This window comes from Macrobrachium nipponense, chromosome 3, assembly GCF_015104395.2.
Source record: "Macrobrachium nipponense isolate FS-2020 chromosome 3, ASM1510439v2, whole genome shotgun sequence".
Classification (NCBI taxonomy): Eukaryota; Metazoa; Arthropoda; class Malacostraca; order Decapoda; family Palaemonidae; genus Macrobrachium; species Macrobrachium nipponense.
Genome location: NC_087202.1, coordinates 13,765,061 through 13,782,450, shown reverse-complemented (window position 1 = coordinate 13,782,450; position 17,390 = coordinate 13,765,061). Strand labels below are relative to the sequence as shown.

General features: G+C 38.4%; 1 protein-coding gene across 1 annotated transcript; it reads right to left on the bottom strand.

Annotated features, from left to right (window-relative positions):
- Nucleotides 1–533: 533 nt before the first annotated feature.
- On the bottom strand, nt 534–17,304 carry LOC135221629 (phenoloxidase-activating factor 1-like). The gene is made up of 8 exons (XM_064259297.1): nt 17,147–17,304; nt 12,093–12,168; nt 9,970–10,127; nt 8,513–8,678; nt 7,859–7,970; nt 6,846–7,045; nt 1,592–1,791; nt 534–1,472 (listed from the first exon to the last, which is right to left on the bottom strand). Exons 1-8 carry the CDS (start codon nt 17,156–17,158, stop codon nt 1,263–1,265), a joined length of 1,134 nt encoding a protein of 377 aa, XP_064115367.1. The 5' UTR covers nt 17,159–17,304; the 3' UTR covers nt 534–1,262.
- Between the last annotated feature and the right edge of the window lie 86 nt (nt 17,305–17,390).

Sequence of the window (17,390 nt, the reverse complement as noted above, 5' to 3'; positions counted from 1 at the left end):
AATGCAGTGCAAGCAGGAGCAACTTCGCAGGTTCGGAGATCGAGGAGGTTGGCGCAACTGCCTGTTGAGATGGGGATTACGTAAAACACGAACCAGCACTTCGACGATGGGCTGTTATTATTTTCTCGCCCGCCCACCTTTTTAGATGCTCTTCGGAGGGAAACTACCCTCTCATTACATTTTAACGTCACACTGATGAGGAACACCGTTCAAGTGTTCGAAAGTCTTTGTTTTATATTTTTACATAGAAATATATTTTTATATATAATTGTGGATAATTTTTAAACAATTTGTTTTCACGGAATTGTGAATTTCTTAACAAAATTATTATATTATTATTATTATTATTATTATTATTATTATTATTATTATTATTATTATTATTATTATTATTATTATTATTATTATTATTATTATTATTATATCTGGAATAATAAAAATCTTTAATACTTGATTCTGTGTACCATATTGCAAAATGTTTTGCAATACCTTTTAGTCTTTGTTTAGGAAATGCATTCAAAATCTCTCTCCTCTTATAACTTTTATTTTAACATCACATTATCTTATATTATTTCTGTCTTCTTAAGACTACATTAAATACTGATACATTAAATACAACCTGACTTTGAAATATAAATACTGCATTTTGGGATGAAGTTCTCAGCCCCGTAATCTCGCAGATGATTAGGGGTGCATGTGTCAAAGAGGTGTGTGTCAAAAAGGAGTGTGTCAAAGGGGCTTGTGTCAAAGGGGACTGTGTCGAAAGGGCGTGTGTCAAAGAGGCTTGTGTCAAGGGGCGTGTCTCAAAAGTGTATCAAAAGAGTATGTGTCAAAGGGGCGTAAGTCGAAGGGTCGTGTGTCAAAACGACATGTGTCAAAGGGGCGTATGTCAAGGGGTGTGAATCAAAAGGGGGTATGTGCAAAGGGGCAGGTCGAGGAGCCTGTGTCAAAAGGGGGTTGAGTCAAACGGGCCTGTGGCAAAGGGGCGTGTGTCAAGGGGCAAGAATCAAAAGGGTATGTGCCAAAGGGCATGAAACAAAGGTGAGTGAGTCAGAGGTGCCTGTGTCAAAGGGGCCTGTGTCAAAAGGGCCTGTGTCAATGGGGCATGTATCAAAAGGTTGCGTGTCATAGGAACGTATGTCAAATGAACATCTGTGTCAAAGGGGCGTGAGTCACAGGAGCCTTTGTCAAAGAGGTCTGTGTCAAAGGGACTTGCATCAAAAGGGTATGTGTCAAAAGGCCACGATTGTCAAAAACTCTTTTCAGGGTCGAACATTCTCGTCGATCCAGTCCCTGTAGTCGCTGACGGAGGTATAGACGCCGGGAACGGAGTCCAGCCCGCAGGTGGACGGTCCGTAGGACACGATTCCGATCTGGAGGAACGGGGGCTGGTCCCTTGGACCCCCTAGTACCAGCGGTCCGCCGGAGTCGCCGGCGCACGAGTCTTGGCCCACGTCCCCACCGAAGCACACCTGGAAAGAATGATTCCATTTAGTATTCTATATTCTAATATATGTGCAAAGTAATGAAGATATAAAACGAGTCAATTGACACGTACAACGTCCACAAAGAAACGGAGCAAAACACCCACCTGCCCCTTCACCATCTTCCCGCCGTAGGTGTTGTTGCAGAACCCGATGGTCTCCAGCGGGAGGAGCACGTGCAGAAGGCGTGAGCTGCCCTGCCCCGCCTCCGTCGTCCCCCATCCAGCAACAACGGCCTCCCTGTCACCCACCAGGCGCTGGACGTTCATCCCCTGCGGAGGGAGGCAGATCGGGTGCACCCACTTTGCTGAGAGAGAGAGGATAGCGAGAGAGGAAAGTCAGACGGAGATTTTTGGTTGGTTTGGATTAGGCCTACCTTGGGCCAACACATCATAATCCTTAGAGCCGACCCTTAGTTATGGTAATATTTTAAGCAAGGTCTATGATTTATTTCTTGCATATGAAATGAAAACAAACAGGCAAAACTAATAAAAAAAGTGCCATAGAATAATTCTTTTTAAGAACACAACACATTACAGAAGTGTTCATTTCTGTTGCTGTAATTACTTGAAGAACCAAATCAAACGCACGGAGATAAAACAGAGACAAAACTAATAGTACTACGTTTCATTTATTTATAAGAACTGCTTCCAGAATGAAAAAAAAAAAATCTATTATGAAGTTAAAGCAAAGATTCCTTAGCCTTACTTTCATTTGTGGAACTGAATTACATGTAAAGACAGGACTGGTTCTTTTCATAGATCATTGCTTAAAAAAATGATAATAATCAAACAGAACAAACTACAAAAATGATACTCAAATGTGTGAAGAACCATCCTATATGATGAAATTTAATTATACTAAAGCTGTTTGTAAAGCAATGGCAAATTCGACCAAACGCTTTTACTGAGAAACCCTCCACTACAAACCAGTAGGTTTGGTCTACTCTAGAGGTCCACATCGAGCTATTATTCCTCCTCACAACCAATGTCATTACTACCTATAGACCTATATATCTATATTTATGATCTATATCTATAATACTTGTTCTCTGTTGCGGGTCAAACGTGATTCTTAAAAAATATCCCTAAACTCAGTAAGTAACGTCAGCGTGGATAGAAAACACTTGCTAACATTTTACAAGTGTTTCTGCAGCTGATGTAGTAAGTAGTTAGGTATAGGCTTAATTAATGAGTGTAAATTTAGCATAAATGATGCAAATATGAATTAAAATTCTCTCATATTCCAATTAATCTTGTTGTTGTCAGCATGGCCGTTGGTTAATGCTTAACTGTAAGCACTGATTTTGGTCAGTTCGCATTGTATAGACCCCTTAAATGTATAAAGATCTTGGAATACGCAAATTCCATTCGACTTCACGTCTCCAAGATTAGTAAGGTAGATGTATTCCAGAAAACAGTCTTTCTTCTTCTTCTTCTTTTTTATACCCAACAGACCAACAGCTTACCCAAATCACTAGTACGAGTACTAAAACAATTCACAGAACATTTCTGTGGTTACTTTAAGAGTGTATATATAAAGGGTATCTTATTATGTAATATATATATATATATATATATATATATATATATATATATATATATATATATATATATATATGATATAAACCTAGCCACCTGGGGGGACAACCAAGTCCTTATGGGTGCCGGTCCAAGCCGGATAAATAGGGAGGGTTGGTGTCAGGAAGGGCATCCGGCTGTAAAAATCTGTGCCAAAACCAAAAATGGAATGAGCCGAAATATGGAAAGAGGTAATGCTAGGGCGTACTCCGTAAACGACGCACAGAGACATCGCCCTAACTCTGTGGTAAGGCGGGTGCAGCTAAAGAAGCGAGCTCACATTGGGTTCAGAGTATGTCAGCTAAATGTTGGGTCCATGACTGGGAGAGGTAGAGAATTGGCTGACTTGATGAGAGAAAAGAAAGTAGATGTTGTGTGTGTGCAAGAAACGCGGTGGAAAGGAAATAAAGCTAAAGAGTTGGGAGATGGATATAAGCTATATATAGTGGAGCAAATAAACAAGGTAGAAATGGAGTTGGCATAGTACTGTCTAGTGAACTAAAGAACTCGGTAATAGAAGTGCATAGAAAGAATGACCGTATCATCAGATTGAAGATATGTTATGGAGGAGAGATTCTGAATATTCTAAGCGCATATGCACCACAAGTTGGTTGCACAGAAGAAGAGAAGGGAAATTTCTGGAGAGACATGGATGGAATAATGCAAGAACTGGAAGAGCATGAGAGGGTGATAGTTGGGGCAGATTTGAATGGCCATGTCGGAAGTGAAAATGAGGCGATTGGGCGGGTGCATGGGGGCCATGGAATTGGGGAGAGAAACCAAGAAGGAGAGAGTGTAGTGGACTTTGCTGTGTCATTCGACATGGCAATAGTAAACACATTCTTTGAGAAGAAAAGGGAACACCTAATAACATATAGGAGTGGGGGAAGATTCTCCCAGATAGATTATTTCTTGTATAAAAAGGATAAATCTGGTGGAGGTCAAGAAACTGCAAAGTTATTCCAGGCGACCATGTAGCCCCCAACACAGGCTGCTATGTATGGACTTGAAGTTGAAAAGGGAAAGAAAAACCAAAGCTAAAGGGATAAGGAAAATTAAATAAGGTACGAATTACAGAAGGAAGGGGATAAGAAGAGAGAGTTTAAGAGGAGGGTTTTGGAGGGCGGGTTTTGAGGATATTGATATAGGGATTGAAGATGTTCAAGAATGGTGGGCACGAAATGCAGCAGTAATAAGAAGGCATGGAAAGGAGCTTCTAGGAGAGACATCTGGTATCATATGGGAAGAAAAGGAGAGTTGGTGGTGGGATGAAGACATTGAGAAAGTAGTAAAAGATAAGAAGGAGGCAAGAAAAGATGGGAAGAGTCACAGTCAGTGGAAGACAGAAATAGGTACAGAGAGAAAAACAAGGTGGTGAAAAAGGTGGTAGCCCAAGCTAAAGCAAAGTCTTATGATGATGTGTATAATGAGCTGGGGACAAAGGAAGGATTAAAGAAGATGATCAAGCTATCAAAGGCTAGAAATAAGAGCACAAAAGATATAACACATATCAAACAAATAAAGGATCAAGAGGGTGTAGTGCTTAGAAAGGAGGAAGACATTGTGAAGAGATGGAAAGAATATTTCGAACAGTTGTTAAATGAAGAAAATAATAGACTAATAAGAGAGGATGGGCAAGTGAACATTGGCATGGTAATGAGGTTTTCTAGGCAAGAGGTACTAAATGCACTGAAGAAGATGAAGATGGAAGGCAACCGGACCAGACATGATCCCGGTGGAGGCATGGAAAGCATTAGGAGATGAAGGAGTGGATATACTGTACGATCTTATGATAAAGATCCTTGAACAGGAAAAGATACCAAATGAGTGGCGTGGGAGTATATTGATCCCAATTTTTAAAGGGAAAGGCGATGTCCAAGAGTGTGGTAATTATAGGGGCATTAAATTGATGTCCCACACTTTGAAGATACTGGAAAGGATGATAGATGCTAGACTGAGAGAAATACAAATAGGTAAAGAGCAGATGGGATTTATGAAGGGAAGGGGAAACAACAGATGGTATATTTTGTCTGAGGGAAATAATGGAGAAATTCGGGGAAAAGGGAGACAAAGGGACCTACATATGGTATTCATTGGCCTTGAAAAGGCTTATGACCGAGTCCCGAGACAAGAGGTATGGAGGAGCCTGAGGGAGAAGATGGTGCCAGAGAAGTATGTGCGTGCGATTGATACAAGAGATGTACCGGAATGTATTTACCAGAGTGAGGAGCAGTGTTGGGGAGACAGAAGGTTTTGAGGTGAGAGTAGGATTACACCAGGGGTCGGCTCTGAACCCATTTATCGTTAACATAGTGATGGATGTTATAATAGAGGAAGTAAGGGAGACAGTACCATGGAACATATTGTATGCGGATGATATTGTTCTGTGTGCAGAGAGCAGGGAAGATCTGGAAGTGAAATTGGAAAGATGGAGACAAGTACTGGAGGACAGAGGAATGAGAATAAGTAGATCCAAGACAGAATATATGTGTACCGCCACTGAGGGGGATGATAGAGAAAGTATTGAGCTTGGTGGAGAGCAAATAAGGAGAGTTGATAAGTTTAAGTATTTGGGATCTTTTGTTAACGCTGGAGGAAGTATGGAAGAAGAAGTAAAACATCGGGTACAGGCAGGCTGGAACAACTGGAGAGCGGCCTCGGGAGTTCTTTGTGACAAAAGAGTGCCGCTTAGGTTAAAAGGAAAATTTCACAAGACGGTGGTAAGAACAGCAATGCTGTATGGTACGGAAACAGCAAGCATGAGAAAAGCAGAGCAGAAGAAGATGGATGTGGCAGAAATGAGAATGCTTAGGTGGATGTCTGGGGTAACAAGAGTGGATAGGATCAGAAATGACTACATAAGGGGGTCAACTAAGGTGGTGGAAGTATCAAAGAAAGTGCAGGAGGGGAGGCTGAGATGGTATGGACACCTGTTGAGGAGAGATGAGGACCACGCTGGGAGACATACTATGGGGGTGGAGGTGCATGGAAGAAGAAAAAGAGGGAGACCAAGAAAGAGATGGAAGGACTGTGTGAGAGGAGACTTACATGAGAAGGGAATTGATGAGGCAGAAGCACAAGATAGAAATAGATGGAAACGGCTCATCTGAAACGGCGACCCCATATAAAAATGGGAACAAGCTGGGAAGAAGAAGATATATATATGATATATATGTGTGTGTATGTTTGTGTTATATATGTATATATATATATATATATATATATATATTATGTGTGTGTGTGTGTGGGTGTGTGTGTGTGTGTGTTTTACAGGCAGATAGCGAAACCAGGCATCTCGCAAACTTCCTGAAATTTCAGGCATATAGCAAAATATGTTTAGGGACATTTGATTCTCCAGGGGCTAGTGCTAAACGCAGCGAAATACATTTAATCCCCCAGGGCTAGTACTAAACACAGCGAGATACATTTGACCAACCAGGGGTTAGTACAAGGCGAAATGCATTTGACCAATTAGGGGCTAGTACTAAACACGGCGAAATACATTTGATCCCCCCAGGGCTAGTACTAAACACGGCAAAATACTTTTGATCCCCCAGCGTCTAGTACTAAACAAGATGAAACAGTGTAGGTGAGTAACTGTTTAGCCTTTTCGAGTACTAGCCCCCCAAGTGCATTTCGCTATTTGAAGTTTCAGGCAATTCGCTACATGCCTGGTTTCGCTACATGCCTGTAATATATATATATATATATATATATATATATATATATATATATATATATATATATATATATATATATATATAGTATACAGTAAACTCACTTGAAAGATCAATACGCGAAGACAGCCTGATGAGAGCAATGTCATCAGAGTACGGCGCCCGGGTGTCGTACTTGGGATGTATGATAATTTGCTCGTAGGTGTAATTCAGGGCCGGAGGAGCGCAGAGTTCTAGCCCCGTGGAGGTCCTCTGGCAGTCCTGGCTGGTGGACAAGTCCCAATCTCCGATGGTTATGATTTCCCTGGAATATTCAGTAACGCAGATGCTGGTAATTTGTATCTTTACACTTTTATATACTTGTTCCAAGCCAAGATAAAACGACTAGGGACATTGAATGGTTTGTTAGATAAGTGCGTATAACATTTTAACTCTAATCTATGCAGTTATATATATATATAAGGAAATGAAATATTATTTACAATGTTCGCTTCATAAAAGATAGAATCAATTTAGAACTTTAATATAGAATTTGAATCTTAATCATATCGATTCGTTTTCCAAAGTATTGCTGTATACTAAGCAAAGTTATTTCTTTCAGACTGAACACTTATGTGAGGCCCTGGGATATAATATTTTTTAGCAAACAAAATCATTGCTGGCAAAAAATGTGAATCAAAACACTACACAGTACAATTAGATGATAGATATATATTTTATAAGTGAAACAAATCCTATAAAGGCAAAGAACCCATTTGATAACCCATCCTTGTAAAAGATTAGTTATATCAACTCATTGATAATGGCATTAAGCCAGGTAAGACTAAAGTGTAAAATAAGAGAGAGACATAAAGATTGATAAACTTTGCAGAATTTTTGCCAAATTAAGGTAGAGAATCATTGCGCTGTGCTAATCCAAGATACTGGTACCTATTTTTTTTAAGGTACCATCAGTGAACGTGTTAGAAATAATTTCCCCTAAGGTCAATCATGCTTACTGCTACCACTCTGTGGCACCTAGTACTACTATACTACCATTTCTTTGCATTCACACACTGACCGAGACTTACTTAAAACATAAAAGGACAATGGCAAATTTTTATATAGGCCTACTTACAATTTCTTCAGGTTCAGCACCGCGGGAGACACGCAGTGAGCCGCTGTCAATATATACCTTTCGTTGATAATGGATCCCGCGCAGTGATACTGGATGTATCCGAATCCAAGTTCTGTCAAATATTAATTATCATATTAATAACCGTTATCAACACAAAAACATTAATGGTAATGATATAAGCAAACATTTTACAGCTGTTTTTTTGTTCTTCCGGTGTAATTACTATATATATACATACACACATACATATATATATTAATATAAATATAATTTATATATATGTATATATATATATATATATATATATTTTTATATTTATATAATAAATTATATATTTTTTTTTTTGGGGGGGGGGGGGTCGCATATTATTATTTTATATATATATATTTTTTTTTTTTTTTGGGGGGGGGGCGACTGAGAAGGTGAAAGTGCTGAATGGGATCATACTATGAAAAGCCTAGACGATGCAGTGAATCATATATATACTGGGCTATGCTAAATCTTATATAATATATGAATCCCATTGTCAATGAGACGTGATTGTAGACTTGGCATTATGAACACCCATCCTTTCCCTTACAACAAAAGGATACAACGTAAAATATCCTATTCTAAGCATGTCTGTATAGCGCTCTCCCGTTTAAAGAAACCAACCTGAATATCCCATAGCTGCTATCCAAGGGTATCCGTCAATGGGGGCTTCTTGGCCTCCGAAAATCCTCAACAAACCATTGGTGGTTCCTTGGCCGCAGGTTCCGGGCTTACTGGGGAGGAGTTTGTTACCTGGGGGCTTCACTGCCCTCGTGGTATGACAGCATACCTGTTGGTACGAAAAGAACATTCAATTTTCTTATGCACACACACTTATATATTATGATAACAATATAAAAATAATGGATCAAATCCTGTACATTAAATCATTAAAAAAAATCAAGTAAAAAACACAAATATAATCAAATAAAACAGAGGAGACCTAACAGATTATTTAGGGAAATGGATAATGGAATGTTTGTTTGTATGGTGTTTTTACGTTGCATTGAACCAGTGGTTATTCAGCAACGGGGCCAACGGCTTTACGTGACTTCCGAACCACGTCGAGAGTGAACTTCTATAATAATATATATATATATATATATATATATATATATATATATATATATATAACATCTATCACTCCACAATGGAATGGCCGAGAATCGAACTCGCGACCACCGAGGTGGGACGCCAACACCATACCAACCACGCCACTGAGGCGCAATAATGGAATGAGAAATGAAATAGCAGACCTAGATTATCACAAGAATAAAAGAATATGCCTACATTCCAGATAAAGGAATGTAGAATATAGAAAACTGAATGTACGAAGTAAACGAAACATATTAGGAGAGAATAGATGGAAAAACACCTTATTCTGTGGGTGAATAATTCAGTTATTGTATATAGAATCTAGGCCTAAGGCCGAGCGCTGGGACCTGTGAGGTCATTTAGCGCTGAAATGGAAATTTAAAGTAAAAGATTTGAAAGGCGTAACGGGAGGAAAACCTCAAAGCAGTTGCACTATGAATCAGCTGTTAGGAGAGGGTTAAAGAAGTAAGGTGGAAGAAGGAAAATATGAAAGGAGGTAAGGTAAAAGGGGGTTGCGCCCAGGGGGACGAAGGGACGCTGCAAAGAACCTGAAGTAGTAATGCCTATGGTCACATCATGAGGTGCACTGACGTCGCTATATGTTCCTCCCGACAGTACGTCTATGGGAGCTAGACTCACAATCAGCTCATAGGCGTTTAGGCTCAAGTGCGTTTATAATGCTTCTACTTTTAATAATTATACTAATACTAATGATATGCTCTGTGCTTTTATAATTCTTTGTCTTTTAATAATAATAATAATAACTTACCATAGGTATCGAACGCTCGATGAAGCTACTCAGTCTATGGGAGCTATAGACTCACAAGCTCATAGGCGTTTAGGCTTAGTGCGTTTATAATGCTTTAACTTTTAATAATAATAATAATAATAATAATAATGATAATAATAATAATAATAATAATAATAATAATATGCGTAGTGCATTAATAATTCTTTTACTTTTGATAATAATAATAGCAACTGACCATTGGAATCGAACGCTCGATGAAACAGGTAGCCGCCTGGACCTTCCGAATGCTCTCGCTCGTGGGCGTCCTCAGGAGCTGCACCAGATGCGGGCACTTTTGCAGAGGGATGCATTCCTTTGCGTCACAGCCGTTGTTATTGTCGGGTGGAGGAAGATCTGAAATCGAATAATAATAAGAATAGAGAAATAAATCCACATGAAATCATGTATACGAAAATATATTTCAAGACGAATCTGTATACAGAGAGCTTTAGGGATTCCTTATTTATCTTCAAATGTATGTAACAAATATATAACTGTGGCTTCGTCTCTCTATTCCAAGACTCGTGCTAATATGAGTATTTTTAATATTTGATTCGCAACTAGCATACAAAACTCAAAGGACGCCAGGCAGACAGCCGTACGTCCTTAGAGGAGACGCTCCATCAGTGATTTGTAATCCTCTGTGGTTCGGTTCACGCTACTTTTGGGAACGTTTTCTGTATGATTAGCGTTGCTTTACTCGTAATGCACTCACAAACTTGCGTTGCTTAACTATACTCTGTTTTACATCTGTCCATCCGCCTGCGGTGTTTGCCATGGTAACACTGCGTCCCGGACTTTAAATAATATCCTATTTCAAATATTAACGGTGTAATTCGCATACAGTAAATTATTAGAACACTTTTCAGTTTCAAATGTACACCCAGATATCCTTTTATTTACCTAAAACTTACACATAGCGTAACTATTTAAAGCCCGGGACGCAGTGTTACCATACGAAAACACCACGGGCAGATGGACAGATGTAAAAAAAATAGAGTATAGTAAATGCACTCACAAATATATATTTCAGTTCTGTACCTTCTCAGTATTTAGACCAATGGCTCTTAGGGTGACGTCAGCAATTTTCAGGGCAAACGAGATCCCTACGGAAATATTAAAAATTCTCTCGTTATATTCGTTATTCTCTTAACAAGTGAGGAACTGATATTCAGAAGTTTATGAAAAAAAAAAAATGCAAAAGAATTCGCTCATCACGTTCCTTTCCTATAGTCTAGGCCTACTACTCTAGACTCGTAGGGCCTAGCATGTTTCGTAATTATATTTTTTTTTTTATGAAACCCCTTCTCTTATTCATTTTCCCTTAAATCTGGGAGCGAATTCTATTCATAGATGCATGGATTGAAGGACCAACTCCCAGAGGGGTCGTGGTAATAATAATAAAAAAAAAAAAAAGTTAAGAACCACTGATTTAGACAATGAAAGCCAACAGTCAATCTCCATAACGTTTAGACAGTGGGAGACATCTCTTCAAGCGACGCAAGGCCTGTTTACGAGACTTCTGGAATTGAGCTGTTGCGGAATCTACACTTCGACAAAGGCAATTATCATGAAGATGCTTTGGAGGTTCGGAAGGAAATGGCCCAATCGAGTGACGTCATTTCACATTTTTCTCAAGTTTAGTTTTTTTTTCTGCGAATATTAAACAATCGGTTCTCAAAGACAGGTGGGTGGGTAGTCGTCCAGTCTCTTTCTTTCTGGTCGTCTCCCGCTCTTTCAAAATGTCTTCTGCATTTCTTAGACTTAATAACATATTTTCTGTTAAACTTATATAGATACGTCTCCAGTATAAAAGGCCCATTAAAACACTCTGGTTTAAAGCCAACGACTATATATTTCGGTGGATTAATTTCCATTCTTATCAAGCAGGAATTCACTGCTTGATAAGGGTGGAAGTTAGTCCATCGAAATATATAATCCTTAGCTTTAAACCAGAGTGTTTTAATGGGCCTTTTATACTGGAGACGTATCCTGTTTTAACAGAATTGAGATATATATCTATATATATATATATATATATATATATAGAGAGAGAGGAGAGAGAGAGGCGAGAGAGAGAGAGGAGAGAGAGAGAGAGAGAGACTCTCGTGTGAGCATGTGTACGCATATATGCAATGGCATTTATGTGTGTTGGAGAGAGAGAGAGAGAGAGAGAGAGAGAGAGAGAGAGAGAGAACATGCGTACGCATATATGCAATGGCGTTTATGTGTGCTGGAGAGAGAGAGAGAGAGAAGACCGAACCAGGACCGCCCCCCCCCTCCCCCTTCCCCCCAAAAAAAGTCTCACTTAAAACTTACTCATACAAGACACCGGAGCCAGCGTTGACGCCACCAGAAACGAGCCCAAGATGTAGTACCACGCGATGTTCGTGACCTGAAAAAATTAGACGCACAATAGAGATTTCACGCGGATATAAATGGACGAAGGGAATCTTTACCATCACGAGGCCATTGCATCATGATTTAAGGTTCGTCCCAAACTCGGAAAACGCAGCATCAGCCTTAACGACAGCAAGAGAGTTTGCTATGCGAATGTATAGGCCTACTCATGGCGGTACCAAACCAGCCCATGAAACTCTCAGCCGGGCTGTGGTGGCCTGCGTTGTTGCATTGGTAGAAGCACCATTATGGCTAACGTTCATCTTAAATAAAAAAAGAAAGAAAAAAACTACTGAGGCTAGAGGGCTGCAGTTAGGTATGTTTGATGATTGGTGGGTGGATGATCAACATAGTACCACTTTGCAGCCCCCTAGACTCTGTAGCTTTTGAGATCTGAGGTGGACAGACAAACAGCCATTTCAATAGTATTCTTTAACAGGAAACTATAATGTCTGAAACATGTAGTATATATAAGGATATATAAAGAGCAGCAGTGAATTGTACTAATACCCGAAAGACTCCGGAGCGTCAGTGGGTAAACCTTCAGAAGGGATATTCATGTCTTTATCACCAATAAAGAGGAGACAGGATGTCTCAGAATTGTCTCTAGCGGATATCTAATCAAATTCTCAATGGTCAGTCGAGTTTCTCCTCCACTTCTCTCTCTCTCTCTCTCTCAACCATTTCTGCTTTAAAATGTTTGTCCAGAATGTTTATTCTCATTCTTACCTTTTTTGTGAGAATCGTCATTCTTAAAAAGCTGAAAAGAGAGAGGAGAGAGAGAGAGACGAGATGGAGCGAAGGGATGCGGTGGCGAAACTGGTGAGACTGAGGACTGAAGGGCGGAGCGGACAGGGCAGGGGGAGGGAGGATCGGGACGGGCGGGGGGAGGCTGGCATGCGAAGAGGAAAAGTAAAGAAGTAGAAAATAGAAATAAAATTCGGTAAAAGGAAAGTGGAATCAGCCAAGGGAATATGGCTGAAAGTAGCATTAAACGCTGGTAGCCATAGAGAGAGAGAGAGAGAGAGAGAGAGAGAGAGAGAGAATCGAATTATTTAGAGACAGCTTTAACTCGTCTATTGATACCTTTACAATAAGTCGGTTATATACTATTCGCGTTCATGTTGGTTCAGAATTGCTTCCCATAAACGAAAATTATTTCTGTCTTTAGATCTTACTGGGTTTAGACATATTTTGGGTCTATGGGTCCTAGAGCTGTTGGGTATCGTATAAACGAGAGCACAGTCTCGCATTCGACCACATTTATATGAATGCCCACTGAGTGCGCATTAAATGTTCCCTAATAAATAAAAAAAAAGGAGGGGGCTGAGGGAGGGGGGGGGGGGTTGTTGTGGCCACCAGTGGGGCGATGGATTAGGTGAAACCTTCAATTATAGGTTAGAGTTACACAAAATTACTCGCTAGTACCACTGCGTCCGAAAAAAATGGATGTAAAGGTATTTTCACTTTGTAAAATACTCCAGAAAAATTATTTTGAAAGAAAATTACAATATACTAAATAAAATACAATTACAATTACCATTTCTATATACAAGACCGGCCACAAAGTCAATCTTGTATTAAGAGAGTCAGTTATATATGTCATCTCTCACGCAAACAGCTCAGATATGTCAAATCCCGTCTTAAGAAGTATAAAGTTCATCTGACAAGACTGTGAGATATAAAACTATAGTTGTTCAAAGTTCTATTTCTCGATTATTTCTTGTGTTTTTCTCTTTTGAATACAATAATCTTCGGTAGACAGTCAATTTATGTAAGATGACAGCGACCAATGGGTTTATTTTCAACAATTATCCATATTAATGAACACGCCATGAAGTGTATATATATGTATATATATATGTGTGTGTGTACTAATACTTATATATATATATATGTATATATATATATATCATATATATATATAATATATATATATATTATAATATATATATATAAATATATATAGATATATATATATAACTATATATATATATATATATATATAAATATATATAAATATATATATTATAAATATATAATATAATATATATTATATACGTATATCCTTAAATCCACGGTAGAAAGTAAGCGAAACAGGGACTTAGAACAAGTAGTACTCTCGTAGTCTATTCTACACTTACAAGTTCACACTGAATATAAAAGAAGTTGGCAGGCCTTTATTTACAAAATTCAGTGTGAACTTGAAAATGTAGAATAGACTACGAAAGTACTACTTGTTCTAAGTCCCTGTTTCCGCTTACCTTTCTACTACCGTGGATTTAAGGATATTCTCAAGTATGTGTTCCTTCGTGCTATATATATATATATATATATATATATATATATATATATATATATATGTATATATACATATATATATATATATATCTATATATATATTTTCTGATATTATGTTCCTTTAGATACATACATCCATATTTATCAAAAACATTTAACACATGAAAGTACGTAATCTATATACAGCACATTAAACCTGATCATCTGTAATTCCTCACCAAAAAATTAAGCGTAGATATATATGTAGACACATCTATGTCTACTCACTAATATGCAAGAGTGTTATCTGACTTTATTAGGCTTCCCAAAGGAAGCCTTTTATCCTAACTGGGGCATCAGCTTCCTCCGACCGATAAGAGTGCCCTAGGGCACGCTTGCGGGAAACACCCGAGATGCAGATCTCTCTCTCTCTCTCTCTCTCTCTCTCTCTCTCTTCTCTCTCTATATATATATATATATATATATTATAAGGTATATATTATATATATTATATATATATATATATATATAGATATATATAAATATATAGTAATATATATATAGAGAGAAAGGAGAGAGAGGAGGATCGAGAGAGAGAGAGAGAGAGAGAGAGAGAGCCTTCTTGTATTATTTCAGCTATCTTATAGTTACACACGCACATGCATATATAAACATATATCTATACATATATACACACACACACACACACATATATATATATATATATATATATATATATATATGTATATATATGATTATTATATATATATATATATATATATATATATATTATAATGTATATATAACATATACATGTATATATATATATATATATATATATATATATATATATATATATATATATATATATATGGTAATCATACATTTAAATAAAAAGGAACCATTTTCATAATATAATCAAACTATCAGACAGTCCAAATAAACCAAAGCAATATATGGTTCGCACCAAAACCTTTCTGTCTCTGTTGTCAGTTCAATGCAAACAATAGCTTTTAAAAACAGCAATAGTAATAATTCATAGCAGAAGTAACAGCTATGTATATAGATGTCATGTCTTGCAAAGAAAGAAAGAAAAAAAAACGAAAGAAAACTTAAATCGACCATAATCAGCGCCACTTCCCGTCAAATGACTCCCCTGTCAACAGCATCTGATATTTCGCAATGTCTTATACTTCTGTAATATGAGAGGATAGATGTGCCCGCGCGCGCGCGAGATCTGGCGCTATTTCCCGCGTTAAACCTCCTCCTAATTCTGATTACGCAGCCATCGTCGGGAAATGACAAGGCTTTGGTCACCACTGAACTTTCATCGGTGGGAAATCCACACTTCGGTTTACCGATTGGGAGTGACTGGTATACCCGTCTCAGTTTTGGTCAGGATCCACAAAACTGTTCTCTGGATCTTGGTACTATTGGGCTTACCCAGTTTTGCTTATTCCGAACACCGAGAGACTGACTATGGCGAGGTAGCAAATCTGGTGCTGTTTGGTTGCCTTCGCTGGTCGCCTATATTCACGTAGTACTAGTACGACCATAAACCAAAGTTGCTTAGCTTGGCTGATCAGAAGACTTCTAAAATATCAAAGTAAATAATATATAATACATATATACATATAAGTATGTGTATTGTATGTATGTGTGTATGTATACACACACACACACACACACACACACATTGTTTTAGTTTACAAAGCTCACAACGTGCTCTAGATATTCTGATGGCAACGCAACCAATATATTGATGTTTTTGCTAAGATTTTTTTTTTGGGGGGAGGGGGTGAGCATATTCATTGTTTCTGCAATTAAATATAAAAGTTTTACGCCATAACTGTTTGTTTCTTATCCATCTGCAATGATCTGACGTTCTGAGATGGCCAGAACTGATTAAAAACCAATTAAACGTCTGGGGAAATATGTCTACAATTAAAGTCCTTAGCATAACGTATTATACAGGGTGTCCATAAAGTCCCAATACCATTACAAGCAATAAATATATGTAATGGTACTAGGACTTTATGGACACCCTATACATAAAGAGTACCGAAATTCGGCTGGAGAATCTAGTACAATGTATGATATACAAGGCCGCCAAATAAAAGTTACATAGAATTCATACTTTGCAAACGACAGACACAGGCATCAATGAAACAAAATGAAACGAGAAACGCATTACAGGAAACACAACCATTCAACCCAATGAATCACAAAGCCGTAGCCACACAGGAAACGGTCCCACCAAAACAGGGGGATTTTTAGTAGGCCACGGTGATGAAGGAGAATTATGTGAATCTGGGATGATGGGGACAGGTATCGAGGCCATGATTGTTATAAGCGAGGCATAATAACCTGATGCTGGACGGGGCTATAACACAATAGAAATTGTTGTAGTACTATAAGGGAATTGGTTTCCATAGAGCTACTATTATCAGCTATATGGAAGTTGCTCTGAGGGTCACGTCCAGGGGAGCCAATGCAAAAGGAAAAGTTACTCATTTCTGAAGTAATTATATCACCGAATCTATAATACAAAATAAAAAAAAATCAGGTAAATGGCTACTTGCGTAGCGTGGTCACTGTCAGCTCTCAGAAGCCTGCTTAGACCTAGTACACATAAGTAGCTCTAAAACAAAACTATTTAGAACAAAAATAACAAAACCTCTGTGGTAACTCACCCTGAAACCCATATCCGTTCGAACGCGAAGTATATTAATAAGGAGAACCAGGTATAAACAATTAAAATACTCGATGCGATCACACTTGGTCGCTAAAATCCGTGACACTAGACCGAGCGATCTGCTGGGAATGCCGGCGTCTGCTACCACTGTCGAACACCAAGTACCTAAGGATGCTCCCCAAACGGGGTCCTTTATGGGTCCTTAGCAGCTTCCTATGACGTAGAGAGAGTCCAGAGAAACG

Excerpts from the sequence above, each read along its gene's own strand:
- LOC135221629 (XM_064259297.1), bottom strand. Across the intron at positions 10,128-12,092 it reads GGCTCCGGTGTCTTGTATGA|ATCTTCCTCCACCCGACAAT; the intron begins GTAAGTTTTAAG and ends ATTCGATTTCAG. Across the intron at positions 7,971-8,512 it reads AGCAGCTATGGGATATTCAG|AACTTGGATTCGGATACATC; the intron begins GTTGGTTTCTTT and ends AATATTTGACAG.